This window comes from Rhinopithecus bieti, unplaced genomic scaffold (genome assembly GCF_001698545.2).
Source record: "Rhinopithecus bieti isolate Rb0 unplaced genomic scaffold, ASM169854v2 scaffold_62788, whole genome shotgun sequence".
Taxonomy (NCBI): domain Eukaryota; kingdom Metazoa; phylum Chordata; class Mammalia; order Primates; family Cercopithecidae; genus Rhinopithecus; species Rhinopithecus bieti.
In genome coordinates this window covers 155199-181755 of record NW_016823884.1, presented here as the reverse complement: position 1 = coordinate 181755, position 26557 = coordinate 155199, and the positions used below count along the sequence as shown (strand labels likewise).

At 39.5% G+C, this 26557-nt stretch overlaps 2 protein-coding genes across 2 annotated transcripts in view; one reads left to right on the top strand and one right to left on the bottom strand.

The window, feature by feature from the left end:
• Positions 1 to 26557, bottom strand: part of KLHL2 (kelch like family member 2) — a 116878-nt gene that overhangs the window by 33933 nt on the left and 56388 nt on the right. Inside the window, exons 5-7 of the mRNA XM_017861958.1 lie at positions 20830 to 20850; positions 18334 to 18351; positions 5427 to 5457 (exon numbers count right to left, since the gene is read on the bottom strand). Coding sequence (XP_017717447.1) covers positions 5427 to 5457; positions 18334 to 18351; positions 20830 to 20850 — 70 coding nt within the window. The remainder of the gene's footprint in view (positions 1 to 5426; positions 5458 to 18333; positions 18352 to 20829; positions 20851 to 26557) is intronic.
• Positions 9262 to 12230, top strand: GK3 (glycerol kinase 3). Its single transcript, XM_017861957.1, is given in 2 exon segments — positions 9262 to 9661; positions 9664 to 12230. Coding segments are annotated over 2 exon segments (1830 nt in total). The 5' UTR covers positions 9262 to 9417; the 3' UTR covers positions 11250 to 12230.

Sequence of the window (26557 nt, the reverse complement as noted above, 5' to 3'; positions counted from 1 at the left end):
GATATAACATGAACATTCCTTCCCTGGCCTCAAGCCACAAAACCACAAAGATCAAAGTTAAAAAAAAAAAAAAGCAACAACCCTATTATGAAACAGTATGCTATTTCACACTGCTGGTGGGAGTATAAATCAGCACAATCTCTACAGAGAGCAATTTTGAAATCTCATCCTACAATATACTTGACCACTCATGAAATGACATACTCTGAGTTATTCACTGTAGCACTGTTTTTAACAATTACAAAAGAGAGTTCATTAGGTAGACACTAGTTTAAAACATAGTATATCCATACAGTGGAATATTCTGCATCTGTAAAAATGAACAAGGAAGCTCATAATATGAAAAAAGCTTTAGGAAATACTGTCAGCTTAGAAAGGAAGCAGCACAGATGTGGGAATACATTTTTTCAGTGGCTAGATTGTTTGTTCTATGAACCATGTGAAAGGATTACTTATTCTCTCCATGCAAGAAAACAAAACAAAACTGAGAAACTAATAATAGTGATTATCTTTAGAGGGAAGAGAAATGAGGAAAAAGGGTAAAAGGATGACTCTTTCAAGGTATACCTTTCAAACACTTTTAAATCCTCATGTATATGGTAAAATGATCTTTGACAAGAGTGCCAAGACTACTCAATGGGAAAAGAACAATCTCTTCAACAAATTGTCCTGGGAAAACTAGGCATCCACATGGAAAAGAATGAAGGTGGATCATATACACCATACACAAAAATTAATTCAAAATGGACTAAGGGTCTAAATGTAAGACTCAAAATTATAAAATTCCTAGAAGTAAACACAGGGGGAAAGTTTCGTGACACTGGATTTGTCAATGATTTCTTGGAAATGACACCAAAAGCTCAGGCAACAAAGATGAATGGGACTACATCAAAGTTAAAAGTTCAGTGAATCAAAGGACACAATAAAGTAAAAAGGCAACCTAAAGAAGAGAAGGAAATATTTGCAAGTCATGTATCTGACAAAGAGTTAATATCCAGAATATAAAATATCTCCTACAACTCAACAACAAAAATCAAATAACCCAATTTAAAAATGAGCAAAGGACTGGAATAAAAGTTTCTCCAAAGATGATATACAAACTGCCAATAAGCATATGAATAGATGACAGATGTTCAGTATCATTAATCATCAGAGAAAATACAACTCAAAACCACAATGAGATATTATCCCACACCCATTAGGGTGGCTACTACAAAACAAACAAATAAACAAACCAGAAAATAACAGTTGTTGGCAAAGATGTGATGATATTAGAAACCTTGTGCACTGTTGGTAAGATTATAAAATAATCCAACTATTATTTTAAAAAGCATGGAGGTTACTCAAAAAAAAAAGCATGCAGTTTACTCAAAAAATTAAAAAATTAAAAGTTGGATCATACTACCATATGATCCAACAATCCCACTTTGCTGTATATATCCAAAAGAATGAAAAGCAAGGTCTTGAAGACATATCTGTACACCCATGTTCACAGGAGCATGACTCACAATAGCAAGAGGCAGAAGCAGGTATCCACTGATTAATGAATGAATAAGTGAAATTGGCATATACACACACTATATATACATAAAATTCCTTAAGAAGGAAGGAAATCCTGTCACAATGCAACATGGATGAAGCTCGAGAACACTATGCTAAGTGTGGTGAGCCAGTCACAAAAATAAAAAAATATCATATGATTCCACTTATATGAGGTATCTAAAGGAATCAAATTTATAGAAACAGGAAGTGTAATAATACTTGCCAGGGACTAGTGGAAAGTGGAAAAGATAAGTTGTTTAAAAGGTACAGAGTTTCAGTTTGGTAAAACGAAGACGTTCTAGAGATCTGTTTCACAACAAAGCAAATACTTACACATAACACTACTGAATGGAACACTTAAAATGGCTAAGTTGGCCAGGCGCGGTGGCTCAAGCCTGTAATCCCAGCACTTTGGGAGGCCGAGACGGGCGGATCACTAGGTCAGGAGATCGAGACCATCCTGGCTAACACGGTGAAACCCCGTCTCTACTAAAAAAAAACAAAAAAAAAAAAAAACTAGCTGGGCGAGGTGGCGGGCGCCTGTAGTCCCAGCTACTCGGGAGGCTGAGGCAGGAGAATGGCGGGAACCCGGGAGGCGGAGCTTGCAGTGAGCTGAGATCTGGCCACTGCACTCCCGCCTGGGCGACAGAGCGAGACTCCGTCAAAAAAAAAAAAAAAAAAAAAAAAAAGGCTAAGTTGGTAAATTTCAGGTTACATGTTCTTTACCACAAATATTTTTAAAAGTTTATAACCATTTGAAAACACTGGTGATGAAAATTAAAAAAACAAATACAAAAAAACAAGCAACTAGATCCAACTACTTTCCTTTCCCAGTGAGAAAGGAAGTGTTGCTATAGACAGTAAATGCACGTCACTGTCTTGACTTCAGTGGACAAATACCTGCTCTGCTAAAAAACAAAGATCACTGGGTTAACATCCCTACGTTTGGCCGCTGTCCTACCTTGTCAGCCTCCATACGAGACTTCTCAAGAGCAGATCTGAATACTGAAGCCTCTGCGTGCTGATGCACACTCACATCTTTATGTTATGGCATAGCCTCTGGCTCAATTTTACCTTGAAATCGTTCTTTGGAAGTCTTTTTCTTGATATTAGTCCTTCTCGACCTCTCTGCTGATTTTAACCTTAATGGCCTTCTCTACTGGTGAGGATTCTATGTATTTTTCTACCTGTCTGACCAGTCAATCTGCCTCCTTTACCTCCCCTAAAACTAGGTATTACTATGGTCCTGCCTGCCTTGAGCCTACTTTTGATTCTCCACTTTTTCTGTCTTAACTATCTCATGTACATTACTGTCCACAGTTATCTTTATTACCCTAATATTGTTGCTCCCAAATCCAACCTCTCCCCCAAACTCCAATGTTTGAATTTCTAGCTGTCTGTTAGTCTCCATATGAAGATGATCTAATCGTCATGGCTCTTTTAAACAAGACAGAGCCACCCACACACCGTGAAACCAGTACCACATACAAGCAGTTCCTCTAAAACCCTCACATTAATTACTACCTTGGGCCACTTACCTTGGCCTGTTTTGAGCTCTATAGTCTGACTTTTCATCATTGTGCATTTTTCCACTGATGCTGTGCTTCACTCTTTGGCCTGATACTTGACAAAGATTCTCTATGTCTGTTGATATTCCTCTCAACATAAATCAAGTGCTTCCTCTGGCCAAGCTGTCTTTGGCTACTGTTAAACATCTTGCCCAATCTGAGAACCTTTAAATTGATACTGCACTTCACTGCTGGCTCTCCCTCAAGCAAACAAGACGAGGATATACCTACGTTTCAAACCGTCTCAGTGCCCTTCTCCAGACACCTGTTGGACCTCCCATGTTCCCTTTGTGTCCTAATGGCTTCACTCTGATTCTAAGGCTGAATGAAGTCTTAGTCACAGTCATTCTCACCTCCCTCCCTCTCTTTTATTATCTGATAAAAACAATAAAATTTACCACCTTAACCATTTTTAAGTGTAAAGTTTAACAGTGTTAAGTATATCCACACTGGGCCAGGCACAGCGGCTCAGGCCTGTAATCCCAGCACTTTGGGAGGCCGAGGCAAGTGGAACACCTGAGGTCAAGAGTTCGATACCAGCCTGGCCAACATGTTGAAACCCCATCTCTACTACAAATACACAAATTAGCCAGGGATGGTGGCGTGAGCCTGTAATCCCAGCTACTTGGGAGGCTGAGATAGGAGAATTGCTTGAACCCAGGAGGCGGAGGCTGTAGTAAGCCGAGATTGTACTACTGCACTCTATCCTAGGGAACAAGAATGAAACTCCATCTCAAAAAAAGTAGTATATTCACACTGTTATGAAAAAGATCTAACATTTTCATCTTGCAAATATGAAATTCATTAAATAACTACCCTTTCCCTCGTCATCCCAATCTTTTTTTAACCTCTAATGTGAATTGTTTCATAAACCCTGTTAATTCTTTCTCAGTAATGCCATAAAAATGGTAAGATTTAATGGTATAAGGGATCTGAAAGGTCACCTGACACAGCTTCTATAATATGTATGTGTAACCTCAAAAAGTTTCACAATAAATGGTTATCTAGCTATAGTTTACACACATCAACAGATGGCAAGACAGTCATATCATCTTTGAACACTTATAAAGTTTGGCTCTGTGTCCCCATCCAAATCTCATCTTGTAACTCCCATAATTCCCATGTGTTGTGGGAGGGACCCGGTGGGAGATGACTGAATTACGGGGGCAGGTCTTTCTTGTGCTGTTCTCATGACAGTGAATGGGTTTCACAAGATCTGATGGTTTTAAAAATGGGACTTTCCTTGCACAAGCTCTGTTTGCCTGCTGCCATCCATGTAAGATGTGACTTGCTTCTCCTTACCTTCCACCAGGATTGTGAGGCCTACCCAGCCATGTGGAACTGTTAAGTCCAATAAACCTCTTTCTTTTGTAAATTGCCCAGTCTCAGATATGTCTTCATCAGCAGTGTGAAAGTGAACTAGTACAGTAAATTGGTACCAGTAGAGTGGAGTGCTGCAGAAAAGATACCCAGAAATGTGGACGACTTTGGAACTGGGTAACAGGCAGAGGTTGGAACAGTTTGGAGAGCTCAGAAGAAGATGACAGAAAAATGTGAGAAAGTTTAGAACTCCCTACAGATTTGTTGAATGGCTTTGACAAAAATACTGATAATGATATGGACAATGAAATCCAGGCTGAGGTGGTGTCATATGGAGATGAGAAACTTGTTGAGAAATGGAGCAAAGGTGACTCTTGTTATGTTTTAGCAAAAAGACTGGAGGCATTTTGTCTCTGCCCTAGAGAACTGTGGAACTTTGAACTTAAGAGAGATGATTGAGGGTATCTGGTGGAAGAAATTTCTAAGCAGCAAAGCATTCAAGAGGTGACTTGGGTGCTGTTAAAGGCATTCAGTTTCAAAAGGGAAACAGAGCATAAAAGTTTGGAAAATTTGCAGCCTGACAATATGACAGAAAAGAAAATCCCATTTTCTGAGGCAAAAGTCAAGACAGCTGCAGAAGTTTGCATAAGTTACAAGGAGCCAACTGTTAATCACCAAGACAATGGGGAAAATGTCTCCAGGGCATGTCAGAAGGCTTTGCAGCAGCCCCTTCCATCACAGGCCCAGAGGCCTAGAAGGAAAAAGTGGTTTCATGGGCCAGGCCCAGGGTCCCTGTGCTGTGTGCAGCCTAAGGACTTGGTGCCCTGTGTCCCAGCCACTCCAGCTGTGGCTGAAAGGGGCCAACATAGAGTTCAGGCCGTGGCTTCCAAGGATGCAAGCCTCAAGCCTTGGCAGCTTCTATGTGGTGTTGAGCCTGTGAGTACACAGAAGTCAAGAATTGAGGTTTGGTAACCTCCACCTCGATTTCAGATGTATGAAAATGCCTGTATGCCCAGGCAGAAGTTTGCTGCAGCGGCAGGGTCCTCATGGAGAACCTCTGCTAGGGCAGTGCAGAAGGGAAATGTGGGGTCAGAGCCCCCGCACAGAGTCCCTACTGGGGCACTGCCTAGAGGAGCTGTGAGAAGAGCACCACCATCCTCCAGAACCCAGAACGGGAGATTCACTGACAGCCTGCACTATGTGCCTGGAAAAGCCGCAGACACTCAACACCAGTCCCTGAAGGCAGCTGGGAGGTAGGAGCTGCCCAAGACTGTGGGAACCTACCTCTTGCATCAGTGTCACCTGGATGTGAGACATGGAGTCAAAGGAGATCATTTTGGGGCTTTAAGATGTGACTGCCCCACTGGATTTTAGACTTGCATGGGGCCTGTAGCCCCTTTGTTTTGGCCAATTTCTCCCATTTGGAATGGCTGTATTTACCCAATGCTTGTATCCCCATTGTATTAAGAAGTCACTAACTTGCCTTTGATTTTACAGGCTCATAGGTGAAAGGCACTTGACTTGTCTGGGATGAGACTTTGGATTATGGACCTCTGAGTTAATGCTGAAATGAGTTAAGACTTTGGGGGACTGTTGGGAAGGTATAATTGGTTTTGAAATGTGAAGATATGAGATTTGGGAGGGGCCAGAGGTGGAGTGCTATAGTTTGGTTCTGTGTCTCCACCAAATCACATCTTGCAGCTCCCATAATTCCCATGTGTTGTGGGAGGGACCCAGTGGAAGATGACTGAATTTTGGGGATGGGTATTTCCCATGCTCTTCTAGTGATAGTGAATTGGGTATCATGAGATCTGATGGTTTTAAAAATGGGAGCTTCCTTGTACAAGCTCTCTTTGCCTGCTGCCATCCACGTAAGATACGACTTGCTCCTCTTTGCCTTTCACCATGATTGTGAGGTCTCCCCGGCCATGTGGAACTGTTAAGTCCAATAAACCTCTTTCTTTTGTAAACTGCCCAGTCTCGGGTATGTCTTTATCAGCAGCACGGAAATGGACTAATACGAACACTTGCTATTAGAAGCTTTTCTGTACGTTGCTCTAAAATCTTTTTCACTCTTATATTGTAACACTGATAATTCTGCCACCACAATAAACAGAACAAGATTAAATTCCTCAAAATCTTAGAGCATTGTATTTTCCTAAATTATCCTTCAATGGTCTATACAATCCTATGTCCTTCAACCATTCCTTGCACAACATGATTTGGGGTCTTCATCATCACCCTTGCTATAAATTCAGGGCTCTAGTGCATCAGTCTCTCTCAAAACACTGAACCTAAAAATAAACTCAATTTCATAGCTATGGTCTGATCTGGACAGAACAGAATAGGATAATCACCTTACACCTTTCTGGATACGATTACATAATTGGTTCCCACTGAATATACCATCAACTAAAAGCCTAACATCTTTGCATTCGTTTGGTTAATAAAAGCCTAACACAACACAGCCAAAGTGAAAAATTCTTCCTTTTCAGAGAATGAATTCTTTTTCAGCCTACTGTATCTCAGTAAGGTACAGTAAAAATCAGCAGCTACTGCACACTGGCTATAAATATGCATACACTAAAATGTACCTACAAAGAATTTATCTAAACTGTAATGCTAAAAGGCAGGTCATCTCAGAGTGTAATCTGTTTCCTCCACTTATACTCAGAGTTAGTTCCCATATCTATGATCTTGCTTCATTCACCTCCTCTCTATGTTCATTACCCTAGTTCTAACCCTATTACCAACCTCAATTATTGCTTCCAAACCTTTCACCCACATATTCACTGGACATCTTGTTATGGATCATAGCTTGTGACATTAGTAATTTACCTTCAGTAGTTCACCGCTGGCCACTGAATAAAGCCCAACATAGTTATACTGACGTTTAATCATCGGTTTCTCTCTCTGAACAAATACCATAACTGCAATAGGGCACAATTCCCAGTAGTAAAGACTATGCTATCAATATGCTATATACGTAAACACAAACTACACACATATAATGTGTATATATATGCATCCTTCCATATGTGTATATGGAATATATATTTCATTCCTCCTATAATGAACATATATGTTCATTACTCTCTAGAGCAACTGAATTTTTCTGTTTCCCTCCAGGAAATAAAATAAGCTAATCATGAAATGAAAGACAGTTCCTAGAATTTGCCATACCAGGTTAAGAGAGAGCATCAGGGCCGGGCGCGGTGGCTCACGCCTGTAATCCCAGCACTTTGGGAGGCCAAGGTGGGTGGATAACGTGGTCAGGAGGTCGAGACCATCCTGGCTAACACGGTGAAAACCTATCTTTACTAAAAATACAAAAAATTAACCAGGCGTGATGCTGAGCACCTGTAGTCCCAGCTACTGGGGAGGCTGAGGCAGGAGAATGGCAAGAGCCCAGGAGGTGGCGCTCGCAGTGAGCCGAGATCTTGCCACTGCACTCCAGCCTGGGTGATGGAGCGAGATTTCGTCTCAAAAAAAAAAAAAAAAAAGAGAGAGCATCAGGTTAGGACCCTCACCCAAATAAATGTAACAAAATCAACAATATAAGTCCCAAGTCTTACTTGTTCTGTTTTATATCCTGTAATAAGGTACAAAGCACCCTTTGTATTTGATTTCTAAATGCCAAGCACTTTTTTGAACAAAATTAAAATGCCATGATGGGTCTCCATAATTCCTCTATACTCAATGCAGAGTCTCATTTGAGAAGTGAGGGCAAAAGTATGAATAACAATAGTATCTTAGATCCACAAGCAGCTCATCCCTAACAAAGTGTTTTTGGGAAAACAGACATATCTCTGGTCTTCATTTTCCTAATTAATAACATGAAAGTGTGGGACTAGATAACTGCTAAGATTTCCTATAACATTAATACTCTGTGATTCTTTGACTTTCAACACTATTAATCTTTAGGAGAAAAAAAATCATATATGTCTCCAGCAGTTCTATTAACATAAGGCAGTTTTAATGAAACCTGAAAACAGTTAACTCATGTAAGCCAGAAAAAAAACCTGTCAACAAGGCACAGCAGAGACTGTATGTCGTTTACTAAGGAATAAAGAGGACCATAATGAATGCATGAGTATACAAATAATTAACTCTTTCAAGAAGCGTCATTTGAGTTGGCATGACTTCAGCTAAAAAGTGCTGGGTATCAAGTGCTTTCACAGTTCTCCAAAGGAAGAATCTTCTGTATCAGTAAATTAACATTGCAGTAGACCCTTGAATAATCAGCATCTATTCTTTGGCATGCATATCCCATGGCTAAGGCTAGTAATACTATTATTAAAACCACTCACTCAACACAAATTTCTTTCAAGAGGGCAGTATTCAAATCATGAGCTTATTCTAACCGATGTTTATTTCAAGCAGTGATTCCTAGCCTAAATTATAGAAAGGTGGGCAAATGATTGAAGTAAATTTTCTATAGAAGACACTGTTATAAAAACTGGTTTTACAGAGAATAACGCATATTCCAAATATACTTAATTAGGATGTGAGTTTATTGTTACTGGACTACAAAGTTAGATTATAAGCAAGGGTTAAATTGTATTGAGCCTGTTATCTATCACCCACAACAGTGTGGGCAATGCCGGGCACATAAAGAGGATAGCTTTGAAATGATTGACTACTGGGTCTGGGCTGAACGGTCAACAGTTGGCTGGAAGAACAAGGACCAAAGAGCACAGATTTATGAAGAAATACAAGAGAATGAGAAGGTACACATGTAGTCGAAACCAAGGTGGAAACCCCAGAGTTCTAAATACCAGAAAGATCCAACAGACCCTGGAACTGTAGTCTAAGGTGATGAATGGGTCTGTGGGGGGAAGATGAGGGTTACAAGGAGCTATGAAGAGTCTCACGTGAGCCAACAATATAGATTCTGAAGGGCGTTGATGGCAGAAGAAACAAAATACACAGGGAAAGAAAATCTCAGTGTTAAAGACAGAAGTATGCCCGGAAGCCAAGAGAGAAAATGAGCTGCACAGAGAACTCAGTAGCCCGCCAGCCAGCCAGCCAGCCAAGTGAGGCTGGTTCACCAGACATGCGCGGCCTCGCTCTTTGGACTCGTCACCCGCCCCTCCCCCTCGCGCCGCCGTCACCCAGGAAACCGGCCGCAATCGCCGGCCGACATGAAGCTGGTCTCATGGCAGCCTCCAAGAGGGCAGTTTGGGGGCCATTGGTGGGGGCTGTGGACCAGGGCACCAGTTCGACGCGCTTTTGGTTTTCAATTCAAAAACAGCTGAACTACTTAGTCATCATCAAGTGGAAATAAAACAAGAGTTCCCAAGAGAAGGATGGGTGGAACAGGACCCTAAGGAAATTCTACATTCTGTCTATGAGTGTATAGAGAAAACATGTGAGAAACTTGGACAGCTCAATATTGATATTTCCAACATAAAAGCTATCGGTGTCAGCAACCAGAGGGAAACCACTGTAGTTTGGGACAAGATAACTGGAGAGCCTCTCTACAATGCTGTGGTGTGGCTTGATCTAAGAACCCAGTCTACCGTCGAGAGTCTTAGTAAAAGAATTCCAGGAAATAATAACTTTGTCAAGTCCAAGACAGGCCTTCCACTTAGCACTTACTTCAGTGCAGTGAAACTTCATTGGCTCCTTGACAATGTGAGAAAAGTTCAAAAGGCCGTCGAAGACAAACGAGCTCTTTTTGGGACTATTGATTCATGGCTTATTTGGAGCTTGACGGGAGGCGTCAGTGGAGGTGTCCACTGTACAGATGTAACAAATGCAAGTAGGACTATGCTTTTCAACATTCATTCTTTGGAATGGGATAAACAACTCTGCGATTTTTTTGGAATTCCAATGGAAATTCTTCCAAATGTCCGGAGTTCTTCTGAGATCTATGGCCTAATGAAAGCTGGGGCCTTGGAAGGTGTGCCAATATCTGGGTGTTTAGGGGACCAGTCTGCTGCATTGGTGGGACAAATGTGCTTCCAGATTGGACAAGCCAAAAATACGTATGGAACAGGATGTTTCTTACTATGTAATACAGGCCATAAGTGTGTATTTTCTGATCATGGCCTTCTCACCACAGTGGCTTACAAACTTGGCAGAGACAAACCAGTATATTATGCTTTGGAAGGTTCTGTAGCTATAGCTGGTGCTGTTGTTCGCTGGCTAAGAGACAATCTTGGAATTATAAAGACCTCAGAAGAAATTGAAAAACTTGCTAAAGAAGTAGGTACTTCTTATGGCTGCTACTTCGTCCCAGCATTTTCGGGGTTATATGCACCTTATTGGGAGCCCAGCGCAAGAGGGATAATCTGTGGACTCACTCAGTTCACCAATAAATGCCATATTGCTTTTGCTGCATTAGAAGCTGTTTGTTTCCAAACTCGAGAGATTTTGGATGCCATGAATCGAGACTGTGGAATTCCACTCAGTCATTTGCAGGTAGATGGAGGAATGACCAGCAACAACATTCTTATGCAGCTACAAGCAGACATTCTGTGTATTCCAGTAGTGAAGCCCTCGATGCCCGAAACCACCGCACTGGGTGCTGCCATGGTGGCAGGGGCTGCAGAAGGAGTCAACGTATGGAGTCTTGAACCCGAGGATTTGTCCGCCGTCACGATGGAGCGGTTTGAACCTCAGATTAATGCTGAGGAAAGTGAAATTCGTTATTCTACATGGAAGAAAGCTGTGATGAAGTCAATGGGTTGGGTTACAAATCAATCTCCAGAAAGTGGTGACCCTAGTATCTTCTGTAGTCTGCCCTTGGGCTTCTTTATAGTGAGTAGCATGGTAATGTTAATTGGAGCAAGGTACATCTCAGGTATTCTGTAAAACCTACCAACTCATGGATTCCCAAGATGCGAGCTTTTCAAATAATGAAAGAACCCAGCAATTCTGTCTCTTAATGTGATGACACTATTCATAGACTTTGATTTTATTTATTAGCTACTTGCTGCTGCATGACCCTCCAAGTAGACCTGTGCCTTAAAATAAAGAAAATGCAGCAAAAAGAAACATTTGGTGTTTTTGTTGTTGTTGTTGTTGTTGTTGCTTAACATCCACAGTTAAGGTTGGGCCAGCTACCTTTGGGGCTGACCCCCTCCACTGCCATAACATCCTGCTCCTCTAAGATGCAGGATGAATTTGGATCCTCACCATTGGAATCTTCCATCAAACAGACTCAAACACTGTTGGATCAGGATTTGAGTCTCTGCATGACATATACTTGATTAAAAGGTTATTAGTAACCTGTTAAAAATGAGCAGCTCTTTGCTTTTAACAGATACCCCAAAAGTCTTCTTTTCATAGTCTTCTTTTTCATAGTAGAAGATGGCAACACCTTCACTGAATGTTTGAATAGAAACCTCTACTAAATTATTAAAATAGACATTTAGTGTTCTCACAGCTTGGATATTTTTCTGAAAATTATTTGCCAAAACTGAAATCCTTCAGATATTTTCCATGGTCCCACTAATTATAATGACTTTCTGTCTGGATCTTAAAGGAAAGGATACTTCCTTTTTTCTTCCATCTTTCCTTTATATATTTTTTACTTTGTATGTATAACATACATGCCTATGTATTTTATACACTGAGGGTAGCCCATTTATAAATTAAGAGCACATTATATTCAGAAGGTTCTAACAGGGCTGGTCTTAAGTGAACCACTATATGTATAAATATGTTGGAAAACAGCTGTATACATTTTTGGGCAACAGTTACGCATAATATTTACCAAGAGAATTTTTTTCTTAAAGAGCCAACATTTAAAATTTGTTTTATATCCATAAAAGAAAATATACTTTATTATGACTTCAACTATATTTCTTATCCCTTATATTTTAATTTAATTGTCTTAAAACAGAAGAGGCTGGGGCGCGGTGTGCTTCAAGCTGTAATGCCCAGCCACTTTTTGGGAGGGCGAGACGGGCGATTTCAGCAAGGTCGGAGATCGAGACGATCCTGTCCAAACCGGTGAAACCCCCGTCTCTACTAAAATCTACAAAAAAAAAAAAAAAACTAGCCGAGCGAGGTGGGCGGCGGCTGTAAGTCCCGAGCTACCTGGGAGGCTGAAGGCAAGAGAAATGGGCTTGAAACCCGGGAGGCGCAACCTTGCAGTGAGCTTGAGATCCGGCCTGCACTCGCAGGCCTGGGTTGACAGAGGCGAGGACGCCTGTTCTCAAAAAAAAAAAAAAAAAAAAGAAGAAGAAGAGGAAACTGTGGGGAATACTACAGTAAATATTGTTTTCAAACACAAGCAATAATTCAAATAGTTATTTTTCTTTTGAATTAATTTTAGACATATTTTGGATCCTATTGAGGGGATAAGAGGATGTCAAAGGAGTTAAATACCTAAGTAGAAAAAAATATAGAAATAAAGCCAAGAATCTCTTTCAGTTCAAATGTTATCAATTGTTAACAAGAAATTGCTATCTGGGATGACAGAATTATCTCTACTCAGTAGTATCTCATTATAATTGAAAAAAGTTTATCATTACAAATGCCTTCCAACGAAACCAATAATTTCTCAAAATATTTAATGTCACATAAGTTACCTAATCTAGCTTCTCAACGCCAATTTTTAAAAATATCTTAAAATTACTTTGTTTTGTAGTAAACAGTGAAGAAAAAAAAAAGTGAGGCTGATGGCAGTGAGAGAGCAATGGTCTGGAAGTGGTACCCTTTCACCTAGGTTCCCAGTGAGCTGTGGGTAGCAATCCCTTCAAGAAGTCTGCCCATGACATACAGGTTTGAGGGAAACACAAAGTTTCATTTACAACAAAGACAGAGGGGACACACATGAAAACAATTGCGCATATAAAAAAGTTTGATCATTTTATAGGCCTAGTGGAAAGGACAGAAGCAGGATAGTGAGGGGTGCCTGAACAGGTCTGGATAAAGTAGTTACTACTGCCGGGGCCTGGGATATATAAACTAATAACAGGGTTAAGAGCCAAAGAATGGAAAATAAAATGAAAGCACATCAGTAACTGGAGGACTTCTTTGTTGTTGTTGTTGTTGAGATAGAGTCTCTCTGTCGCCCAGGCTAGAGTGCACTGGTGCGACCTCAGCTCACTGCAACCTCTGCCTCTTGAGTTAAAGTGATTCTTGTGCCTCAGCCTCCTGAATAGCTGGGTCTACAGGCACATGCCACCATGCCTGGCTCCTTTTTTTTTTTTTTTTTTTTCTTTTTTTGTATTTTTAGTAGAGACCAGGTTTCACCATGTTGGCCAGGCTGGTCTCGAACTCTGGGCCTCAAGCAATCTGACCATCTCAGCCTCCCAAAGTGCTGGGATTGCAGGTGTGGGCCACCATGCCCGGCTCTGAAGGAATTCTCCATAGGCACTCCTGTTATTGAGGAATGCTGAGTGCTTACCAAGCCCAGAATTTCAGCTACAGCTCTAGCTTGAAAATGACAGTCAAGCTGGGTGTGGTAGCTCACACCTGTAATCCCGACTCTGGGAGGCCAAGGCAGGAGGACTGCTTAAGGCCAGGAGTTCAAGAACAGCCTAGGCAACACAGCAAGAGCCCATCTCTATTTTAAAAGGGAAAATGATACCACAAACTTCCCCAAAGATCAGTGCGAACTAGTATTAAGTAGTTTCTCAAATTTTCAGTATGGGAAGTGGTGAGGTATAGGAATGACTAAAAATCTGAAACAATTTTTTTTCCCCTTAAATGTGCTTGGCTATCAATAAGAAACACTGAATAAAATTCATATTTCAAGTTACAATTAAAATCCAATTTCCAAAGAGTCTTTTGCTAGAACTATTAAAATGCATTTAAACTGATGAGTTCAATTTTATCTCCTGTATATTTTCGGCCTGCCAAAATGCTAAAAATAAAGGTGCTAATGATTTGAGAAATGGTTAAAATATAGATACCACCCAAAAAACATGAGAAGAGTCCACAAACCAGCACTCTCTGAATAAGTCAGTGCATTTGGGGTTAACTGAGAAAAATTTCATTTTTAGACATGATGCAAAAAATAATTTCATACAGCTTTTTAAGCTAAAATAAAATAAAATAAAATAAATCTTTCAGGAGTATAACAAAGGCTGACCATAGTCCAGAACACCATGCCTCAGCCCACAGGCCATTTAACCTGGGTGGTCTGGTGACACTGAGCTGTCACTCCACGCCTTGGAGAAGCAGCGTGGTCAGTGTGACAGGCTGTCACTGCCAGCACCACACTGCTGAAGCCACAAGAGCATCTGAGGGTGAGGAGCATGGATTCCACGTCCTCCCCTACTCTCACTCTATAACCTACCCATTTGGTTGCTCACATTTTTACTTTCCCTAAAGATACTGATGTCATTAAAAATAAGCATGAGTTCATGGAAGAGATCTCCATGGAACACTGTAATTTTTTCATTATATCTGTACAATTTAATTTAATTATAATGAATTCTAGAAAGCTTGTGTCCAATGGGCAAGAGAAAGAAATGAAGCAGTTCTTATGTCCAGAATCTCTAGTGAGTTTTCAAAGGATAGAGAGTGCTCTTCTTATGTGCAGTCACACCATGTACCACACAATACCCTGAAGTCCTGCAGGCTTTCTCTCCTTATCCATCCTTTTCTCCCTCAGCTTCTTTCTCCTCCCTTCTGCTTTACATACATATATGTATGTACGTATCGAGTCATCTATTGCTATTTATTTCTTCCCTTCCTTCTTTGCTTTCCTACCTAGAAAAGCCTGTCACAAGTCCTACTGCCTATGATAGCGAAAAGAAAAGAAAAGAAAATATTAACTTTACTGTCACTGTGTCCCGTCACCCTCTTGGAGTTCTTCACATGCTATGTGATTTGACTTGAAAGTAATTTGAAGGTTTGGGTAAATTTTCTGGACAAATAGAGTGCTTTAAAGACAAATCACCTAAACAATTACTTGTTTATGGTAGAAAAGGAGCTATAGACATCTTATTGCATGGACTCCTTATCTCCCCACCTCCTATTTGCTTAAAATGTCAACAACAATCAGGTAGTTTCACTATGAAGAACAACTGTGTGTTCGTCTGTTTTCACACTGCTGATAAAGACATATGCAAAACTAGGCAATTTACAAAAGAAAGAGGTTTAATGGACTTACACTTCCACGTAGCTGGGGAGGCCTTACAATGATGGCGGAAGGCAAGAAGGAGCAAGTCATGTCTTATCAGGATGGCAGCAGGCAAAGAGAGAGAGCTTATACAGGGAAACTCCCATTTTTAAAACCATCAGATTTTGTGAGACTTACTATCACAAGAACAGCAAAGGAAAGACCTACCCCCATGATTCAACTACTTCCCACTGGGTCCTTCCCACCACACATGGGAATTCAAGATGAGATTGGGGGCGGGGTGGGGACGGACACAACCAAATCATATCAAACTGTTTTATAGTATTATTCTGGATTATTTTGGAAAGTTTGTTGCAATTAGTTATCAATACACCAAAGATATGGAAATAGCTTCATTATACAAGCATGGTCTTTGTAATGGCATTTGTTTAAAATACAAGGATGAAATATATAGTTAAAGCATGATGATTGCTTCAAGATAATACAAGAGGATGTAAAAAATTCCTCAAGCTGTAGACATGATTTGTGCACTTTTCTACATGTACATTAGACTTCAGTAAAATGTTTGCATATAAAAAAAGGGAAGGGAAGTAATGAGGGTTATAATTAAAACAAAATTATCCCTGAGTTGACAACTGTTGAAGTTGGATGATGAGTACTATTCTATTCTTATACATGCTTGCAATTTTTCATAATGAAAGATGTTTTAAAATGTTACCTAAAACCTAAGAAACTCAAGCAAATACAAGATTCAGAAGCATGGTATAAAAGAGTACATCCTTGAAAGCTAGATTCAGATGCAAAATACAGTGCACTAAAAATGAAGAATCAATGCTTCTTTATAATTTTACTGAAAGTGAATAATTTTCATGAAAATTACAAAGGAGGACTCTACAAACTAAGAAACAGGTGTTCTAATTTTGGTGGAAAATTGTTTATATTTTGTAGTATACTAGAATAAATTTAAATTTTAAATAAGAGAAAGATTTTAAAATCTAATGATCTCCTAAAACACAGTGAATGAGTTGCTTCTAATATAGGCAAAATTAAGAGTTCTAGTATATCATATGAATTATGTTTGGATATCCTGTGCATTAATCCTACTTTATTCATTCTCTCCGCAGGCACTGACCCTCCTTTCCTCATTAGCAGTCAGTAACATTTATCAAGCACTACAGAGACAACTGGCAGCCCAGGAAAGATAAAATGTTACACAGTGATTGTTTCATGTAGCAAAAAATATCTAAAAATATGAAAGTTTTCTTGGTTTTCCTAATAGACGTCACCTATAACAGGTGCATTAAGTCTAGCAGTTAATGGAATCTGAATTTAGAAGTAATATTTTCTATTTAGTTGAACAGAATTGGTTGCATTGGAATACACCAATAAATTCATATTTGTCTTTGGTTTTTCATGAAATGCTTCATCCTATTCAAAAGGGCTGCATGAATATTGTTAAACACTACAGGCATTCCCCAACTTACAGAAGGGTTGTGTTCTAAAAGCTCATCTGTAAATCGGCTTCCTAGAACTCAGATCACATTTTTTCACTGAAATAATTTTCTAAAGGGCAGTTAGGCCATCAGGCCACCCAATAGAAATCAATAAAGTCTAAATTTATTGGACCTACTGTACTTTAGTGAAGCACTGTGTTTTTGTTTTTTCAACTAACCACTTTGAACCATTATTTATTTGGTAAATGAAATAGGGATTCTAGGACTACTACTCTCCAATGCTCTGTGCAGGCAGAGACACACATATATATATGCACATGCATTCTCCCTTACCCAGATCTATGTACCAAAAGCTTCCTTACTCATCAGAGTAAGCACACTGAAGCAGAGTTTAGACAAAGGGCTCTTGCATTTGAAGGCTGGGGGAAGTTACAGTTTCTAGAGCCTATTAAAGGAGCAGTGAACACAGAAGCTTCCATAGGAACTATTCCTATTGAGTCTCATAGATGCAAAGCAGAGTCTTGCAGGCAGTTGGTGGATTGTAACTTCTACCAGATTTATCTTCCAGAAATATGGTTTGAAAACAAATTAGCAACTTCCATTAAGTCCTAGACAGAGCAATCAGGCAAAAGAAAGAAAGAAAGGGCATCCAAATTGGAAAAGAGAAAGTCAAACTATCTCTGTTTGCTGATGATATGATCTTATACCTAGAAAGCCCTAAAGACTCCTCCAAAAGGCACCTAGCTTTGACAAATGAATTCAGTAAAGCCTCAGGTTACAAAATCAATGTACATAAATCAGTAGCACTGCTACACACCAACATGACCAAGCTGAGAATCAAATCAAGAACTCAATCCCTTTTACAATAGCTACAAAATAATATAAAATACTTAGGAATATATTTAACCAAGGAGGTGAAGAACTCTACAAAGAGAACTACAAAGCACTGCTTAAAGAAATCATAGATGACACAAACAAATGGAAATACATCCCATGTTCACAGATTAGAAGAATCAATATCATGAAAATGACCATACTGTCCAAAGAAATCTACAGAGTCAATGCAATTCCTATCAAAACACCATCACTCTTCATGGAATTAGAAAAAAACAATCCTAAAATGCACACGGAATTTTTTTTAAAAGGCCCCAATAGCCAATGTAATCCTAAGCAAAAAGAACAAATCTAGAGGCATCACATTACCTGACTTCAAATTATATTAATGTAAGGGTATCATAACCAAAACAGCATGGTACTGGCATAAAGTAGATATACAGATCAATGGAACAGAATAGAGAACCCAGGGCCGGGCACGGTGGCTCAAGCCTGTAATCCCAGCACTTTGGGAGGCCAAGACGGGCGGTTCACGAGGTCAGGAGATCGAGACCATCCTGGCTAACACGGTGAAACCCCGTCTCCACTAAAAAATACAAAAAAAACTAGCTGGGCGAGGTGGCGGGCGCCTGTAATCCCAGTTACTCGGGAGGGTGAGGCAGGAGAATGGGGTAAACCCGGGAGGCGGAGCTTGCAGTGAGCTGAGATCCGGCCACTGCACTCCAGCCTGGGCGACAGAGCAGACTCCATCTCAAAAAAAAAAAAAAAAATAGAGAACCCAGAAATAAAGTAAACATTTACAAACAACCAATCTTCAACAAAGCATACAAGAACATAAACTGGAGAGAACAAATGGCAGCAGACAGTTTCTGCAGACTTAAAATGTTCCTGTTTGACATCTCTGAAGAGAGCAGTGGTTCTCTCAGCATGGCGTTTGAGCTCTGAGAATGGACAGACTGCCTCCTCAAGCGGGTCCCTGACCCCTGTGTAGCCTGACTGGGAGATAACTCCCAGTAGGGGCTGACAGACACCTCAAACAAGGGGCTGCCCCTCTGGCATGAAGCTTCCAGAGGAAGGATCAGGCAGCAATATCTGCTATTCTGCAGCCTCTGCTGGTGATACCCAGGCAAACAGGGTCTGAAGTGGACCTCCAGCAAACTCAAACAGACCTGCAGCTGAGGGTCCTGACTATTAGAGGGAAAACTGACAAACAGGAAGGAATGGCATCAACATCAACAAAAAGGACATCCACACCAAAACCCTCTCTGCAGGTCACCAACATCAAAGACAAAAGGTAGTTAAAACCACAAAGATGGGGAGAAACCAGAGAGGAAAAGCTGAAAATTCCAAAACCCAGAGCGTCTCTTCTCCTTTAAAGGACTGCAGCGCCTCACCAGCAAGGGAACAAAACTGGACAGAGAATAAGTTTGCCGAATTGACAGAAGTAGGCTTCAGAAGGTCGGTAATAACAAACTTCTCTGAGCTAAAGGAGCATGTTCTAACCCATCACAAGAAAGCTAAAAACCTTGAAAAATGGTTAGACGAATGGCTAACTAGAATAAACAGTATAGAGAAGACTTTAAATGACCTGATGGAGCTGAAAACCACAGCAAGAGAACTTCGTGATGCATGCACAAGCTTCAACAGCCGATTCGATCAAGTGGAAGAAAGGATATCAGTGATTGAAGATCAAATTAATGAAATAAAATGAGAAGACAAGATTAGAGAAAAAAGAGTGAAAAGAAATGAACAAAGCCTCCAAGAAATATGGGACTATGTGAAAAGACCAAATATACGTTTGACTGGTGTACCGGAAAGTGATGGGGAGAATGGAACCAAGTTAGAAAACACTCTTCAGGATATTATCCAGGAGAACTTCCCTAATCTAGCAAGGCAGGCCAACATTCAAATTCAGGAAATACAGAGAAACACCACAAAGATATTCCTTGAGAAGAGCAACCCCAAGACACACAATTGTCAGATTCACCAAGGTTGAAATGAAGGAAAAAATGTTAAAGGCAGCCAGAGAGAAAGGTCGGGTTATGCACAAAGTAAAGCCCATCAGACTAACAGCAGATCTCTTGGCAGAAACCCTACAAGCCAGAAGAGAGTGGGGCCAATATTCAACATTCTCAAAGAAAAGATTTTCAACCCAGAATTTCATATCCAGCCAAACTAAGCTTCATAAGTGAAGGAGAAATAAAATCCTTTCCAGACAAGCAAATGCCGAGAGATTTTGTCACCACCGGGCCTGCCTTACAAGAGCTCCTGAAGGAAGCACTACATGTGGAAAGAAACAACTGGTACCAGGCACTGCAAAAACATGCCAAATTGTAAGGACCATTGATGCTATGAAGAAACTGCACCAATTAACAGGCAAAATAACCAGCTAACCTCATAATGACAGGATCAAATTCAAACATAACAATATTAACCTTAAATGTAAATGGGCTAAATGCCCTAGTTAAAAGATACACACTGGTAAACTGGATGAAGAGTCAAGACCCATTGGTGTGCTGTACTGACGAGACCCATCTCACATGCAAAGACACATGCAGGCTCAAAATAAAGGGATGGAGGAAGATCTACCAAGCAACTGGAAAACAAACAAACAAAAAAGCAGGGGTTGCAATCCTAGTCTCTGATAAAACAGACTTTAAACCAACAAAGATCAAAAGAGACAAAGAAGGGCATTACATAATGGTAAAGGGATCAATTCAACAGGAAGAGCTAACTATCCTAAATATCTATGCACCCAATACAGGAGCACCCAGATTCATAAAGCAAGTCCTTAGAGACCTACAAAGAGACTTAGACTCCCACACAATAATAATGGGAGACTTTAACACCCCACTGTCAACATTAGACAGATCAACGAGACAGAAGGTTAATGACAAGGATATCCAGGACTTGAATTCAGCTCTGGACCAAGCAGACCTAATAGACATCTGCAGAACTCTCCATCCCAAATCACCAGGAAATACATTCTTCTCAGCACCACATCACACTTATTCTAAAACTGACTACAAATTGGAAGTAAAGCACTCCTCAGCAAATGTAGAACAGAAATCACAACAAACTGTCTCTCAGACCACAGTGCAATCAAATTAGAACTCAGGATTAAGAAACTCACTCACAACCACACAATTACATGGAAACTGAACAACCTGCTCCTGAATGACTACTGGGTACTTAACGAAATGAAGGCAGAAATAAAGATATTCTTTGAAATCATTGAGAACAAAGACAGAACGTACCAGAATCTCTGGGACACATTTAAAGCAGTGTGTAGAGGGAAATTTATAGTACTAAATGTCCACAAGAGAAAGCAGACAAGATCTAAAATCGACATGCTAACATCACAATTAAAAGAACTAGAGAAGCAAGAGCAAACAAATTCAAAAGGTAGCAGGAAGGCAAGAAATAACTAAGATCAGAGAAGAACTGAAGGAGATAGAGACACAAAAAACCCTTCAAAAAAATCAATGAATCCAGGAGCTGGTTTTTTGAAAAGATCAACAAAATTGATAGACCGCTAGCAAGACTAATAAAGAAGAAAAGAGAGAAGAATCAAATAGATGCAATAAAAAAATGATAAAGAGGATATCACCACCAATCCCACAGCAATAAAAACTACCATGAGAGAATACTATAAAATGCCTCTATGCAAATAAACTGGAAAATCTAGAAGAAAAGGATACATTCCTGGACACATACACCCTCCCAAGACTAAACCAAGAATAAGTTGAATCTCTGAATAGACCAATAACAGGTTCTGAAATTGAGGTGATAATTAATAGCCTACCAACCAAAAATGTCCAGGACCAGATGGATTCACAGCCAAATTCTAACAGAGGTACAAAGAGGAGCTAGTACCATTCCTTCTGAAACGATTCCAATCAATATAAAAAGAGGGAATCCTCCCTAACTCATTTTATGAGGCCAGCATCATACTGATACCAAAGCCTGGCAGAGACACAACAAAAAAAGAGAATTTTAGGCCAATATCCCTGACGAACATCGATGGAAAAATCCTAATAAAACACTGGCAAACCAAATCCAGCAGCACATCAAAAAGCTTATCCACCACGATCAAGTGGGCTTCATCCCTGGGATGCAAGGCTGGTTCAACACATGCAAACATATAAACGTAATCCATCACATAAACAGAACCAACAACAAAAACCACATGACTATCCCAATAGATGCAGAAAAGGACTTCAACAAAATTAAATCGCTTTCATGCTAAAAACTCTCAATAAACTGGGTATTGATGGAACATATCTCAAAATACTAAGAGCTATTTATGACAAACCCACAGCCAATATCATATTGAATGGGCAAAAACTGGAAGCACTCCCTTTGAAAACTAGCACAGGACAAGGATGCCCTCTCTCACCACTCCTATTCAACACAGTGTTGGAAGTTCTGGCTACGGCAATCAGGCAAGAGAAAGAAATAAAGGGTATTCAATGAGGAAGAGAGGAAGTCAAATTGTCTCTGTTTGCAGATAACATGATTGTATATTTAGAAACCCCATTGTCTCAGCCCAAAATATCCTTAAGCTGATAAGCAACTTCAGCAAAGTCTCAGGATACAAAATCAATGTGCAAAAATCACAAGCATTCCTATACACCAATAATAGACAAACAGAGAGCAAATCAGAATGATCTCCCATTCACAATTACTGCAAACAGAATAAAATACCTAGAAATCCAACTTACACAGGATATGAAGGACCTCTTCAAGGAGAACTACAAACCACTGCTCAAAAAATAAAAGGACACAAACAAATGGAAGAACATTCCATGCTCATGATTAGGAAGATCAATATTGTGAAAATGGCCATACTGCCCAAGATAATTTATAGATTCAATGCTATCCCCATCAGGCTACCACTGACTTTCTTCACAGAATTGGAAAACACTACTTTAAATTTCATATGGAAACAAAAAAAGAGCCCACATAGGCAAGACAATCCTAAGCAAAAAGAACAAAGCTGAAAGCATCACGCTACCTAACTTCAAACTATACTACAAGGCTACAGTAACCAAAACAGCATGGTACTGATACCAAAACAGAGATATAGACCAATGGAACAGAACAGAGGCCTCAGAAATAACAACACACCTCTACCACCATCTGAGCTTTGACAAACCTGACAAAAACAAGCAACGGGGAAAAGATTCCCTATTTAATAAATGGTGCTGGGAAAACTGGCTAGCCATATGCAGAAAGCTGAAACTGGATCTCTTCCTTACACTGTATAAAAAATTAACTCAAGATGGACTAAAGACTTAAATGTAAGACCTAAAACCATAAAACCCTAGAAGAAAACCTAGGTTACACCATTCAGAACATAGGCATGAGCAAAGACGTCATGACTAAAACCAAAAGCAATGGCAACAAAAGCCAAAATTGACAAATTGGATCTAATTAAACTAAAGAGCTTCTGCACAGCAAAAGAAACTATCATCAGAGCGAACAGGCAACCTACAGGACGAGAGAAAATTTTGCAATCTACCCATCTGATAAAGGGCTAATACCCAGAATCTACAGAGAACTTAAACAAATTTACAAGAAAAAAACAACTCCATCAAAAGTGGACAAAGGAGATAAACAGACACTTCTCAAAAGAAGACATTTATGCAGCCAACAGACATATAAAAAATGCTCATCATCACTGGTCATCAGAGAAATGCAAATCAAAACCACAATGAGATAGCATCTCAGGCCAGTTAGAATGGCNAAGCAACGGGGAAAAGATTCCCTATTTAATAAATGGTGCTGGGAAAACTGGCTAGCCATATGCAGAAAGCTGAAACTGGATCTCTTCCTTACACTGTATAAAAAATTAACTCAAGATGGACTAAAGACTTAAATGTAAGACCTAAAACCATAAAAACCCTAGAAGAAAACCTAGGTTACACCATTCAGAACATAGGCATGAGCAAAGACGTCATGACTAAAACCAAAAGCAATGGCAACAAAAGCCAAAATTGACAAATTGGATCTAATTAAACTAAAGAGCTTCTGCACAGCAAAAGAAACTATCATCAGAGCGAACAGGCAACCTACAGGACGAGAGAAAATTTTTGCAATCTACCCATCTGATAAAGGGCTAATACCCAGAATCTACAGAGAACTTAAACAAATTTACAAGAAAAAAACAACTCCATCAAAAAGTGGACAAAGGAGATAAACAGACACTTCTCAAAAGAAGACATTTATGCAGCCAACAGACATATAAAAAATGCTCATCATCACTGGTCATCAGAGAAATGCAAATCAAAAACCACAATGAGATAGCATCTCAGGCCAGTTAGAATGGCGATCATTAAAAAGTCAGGAAATAACAGATGCTGGAGAGGATGTAGAGAAATAGGAATGCTTTTACACTGGATGGAAATAGGATGGATTTACACTGTTGGTGGGAGTGTAAATTAGTTCAACCATTGCGGAAGACAGTGTGGCAATTCCTCAAGGATCTAAAACTAGAAATACCATTTGACCCAGCCATCCCATTACTGGGTATATATCCAAAGGATTATAAATCATGCTACTATAAAGACACATGCACACGTATGTTTATTGTGGCACTATTCACAATAGCAAAAACTTGGAACCTCCCAATGTCCATCAATGATAGACTGGATTAAGAAAATGTGGCACATATACACCATGGAATACTACGCAGCTATTAAAAAAGAATGAGTTCATGTCCTTTGCAGGGACATAGATGAAGCTGTAAACCATCATTCTCAGCAAACTATTGCAAGGACAGAAAACCAAACATCACATGTTCTCACTCATAGGTGGGAGTTGAACAATGAGAACACACAGACACAAAATGGGAAACGTCACACAACGGGGCCTGTTGAGGCAATGGGGGGCTGCGGGAGGGATAGCATTAGGAGAAATACCTAATATAAATGACGAATGGATGGGTGCAGCAAACCAACATGGCACATGTATACCTATGTAACAAACCTGCACGTTGTACACACGTACCCCAGAACCTAAAGTATTAAAAACAGATAAATAAATAAACTGGGGAAAGCACATCCTATTCAAGAAATGGTATTAGGAAAATTGGATAGCCATATGTAGAAGAATAAAACTGGTTTCCTATCTCTCACCACATATAAAAATTAACCCAAGATGGATTAAAGACTTAAATCTAAGACCTGACACCATGAAAATTCTAGAAGAAAACTTAGGAAAAACTTCTGGGCATTGGCCAAAAAAATTTATGACAAAGACCCCAAATGCAAATGTGACAAACACAAAAATAAATAAATGGGACCTAATTAAACAACAAAAAAAAAAACTTCCACAAGACCAAAGAAATAATCACCAGAGTAAACACACAACCTATAGAATGGGAGGAAATATTTGCAAACTATGCCCCTGACAAAGAACTAATATCCAGAATCTAAAAGGAACTCAAACAAGTCAGCAAGAAAAAAACACATAATCCCATCAAAAAGTAGACAAATGACATGAACAGATATTTCTTAAAAGAAGATACACAAATGGTCAACAAACATGAAAAAAAAAGCTTAACATCACTAATCATCAGGAAAATGCAAATTAAAACCTCAGCCAGATACCACCTTGCCCCAACCAGAATAGTTATTATTAAAAGTGAAAAAACAATAGATGTTGGTGTGGATGTGGTGAAACGGGAATGCTTATATGCTGCTGGTAGGAATGTAAATTCGTACAACCTCTATGGAAAACAGTCTGGAGATTCCTCAAAGAATTAAAATCCAATCCAGCAATTTCACTACTGAGTATCTACCTAAAGGAAATGAAATCATTATATCAAAAAGACACCTGGATGTGTGTGTTTATCACAGTACAATTCACAATTACAAAGATATGGAATCAACCTAAGTGCCCATCAGCCAATGAGTGGATAAAGAAAATGTTATATATATATATACACAGACATATATACATATATACTCACACATATACATACATACATGTGTATATACGTACGTATGTGTGTATATATATGATGAAATACTACTCTGCCATAAAAAAAGAAAGAAAGAGTGTCTTTTGCAGCAACTTGGATGAAATGGGAGGCCATTATTCTAAGTTAGGTAACTCAGAAATGGAAAACCAAACACTACATGTTCACACTTACAAGTGGGAGCTAAGCTATCAGTATGCAAAGGCAGACAGAGTGGTATAATGGACATGGGAGACTCAGAAGTGGGGAGGTTGGGAGGATGGTGATGGATGAAAAACTACCAATTAGAGTACAATGTCTACTACTCAGGTGACGAGTACATTAAAATCCAAGACCTCATGACTATACAATTCATCCATGTAACCAAAAAGCACTTGTACTCCTAAAGCTATTAGAACAACAACAACAAAAAAGGATGTAATAATTAAATGAAAGCATAAAGAAACTAAAAAAATAAAAGAAATTTCCTAATAATCACTTTTAATATATATTTTTAATTGTTTATAAACCTTAAATAAAATATAGATTACATTTGTGAACTATGTGTGTACATTCAAAGCTATAACAATCTCCCCTCCCCAACTGCAGAGATGAGAGGCCTGAAGGGCCTGAACAGCAGCTAAAGCAAGGGCTCCTTGAAAACAGCAATAGGCCCTCCCTCCACCACAGGGAGATGCCAGCAGTAGGCCATGGAACCATTGTGCAAGGAGTGGGCTGCTTCTATTGGTGGTCTACTTTTCTACTCCACCAAACGTATCTACATTTCACTGCTCTGAAGTTTTTTTTTTTTTTTTTTTTTTTTTTTTTT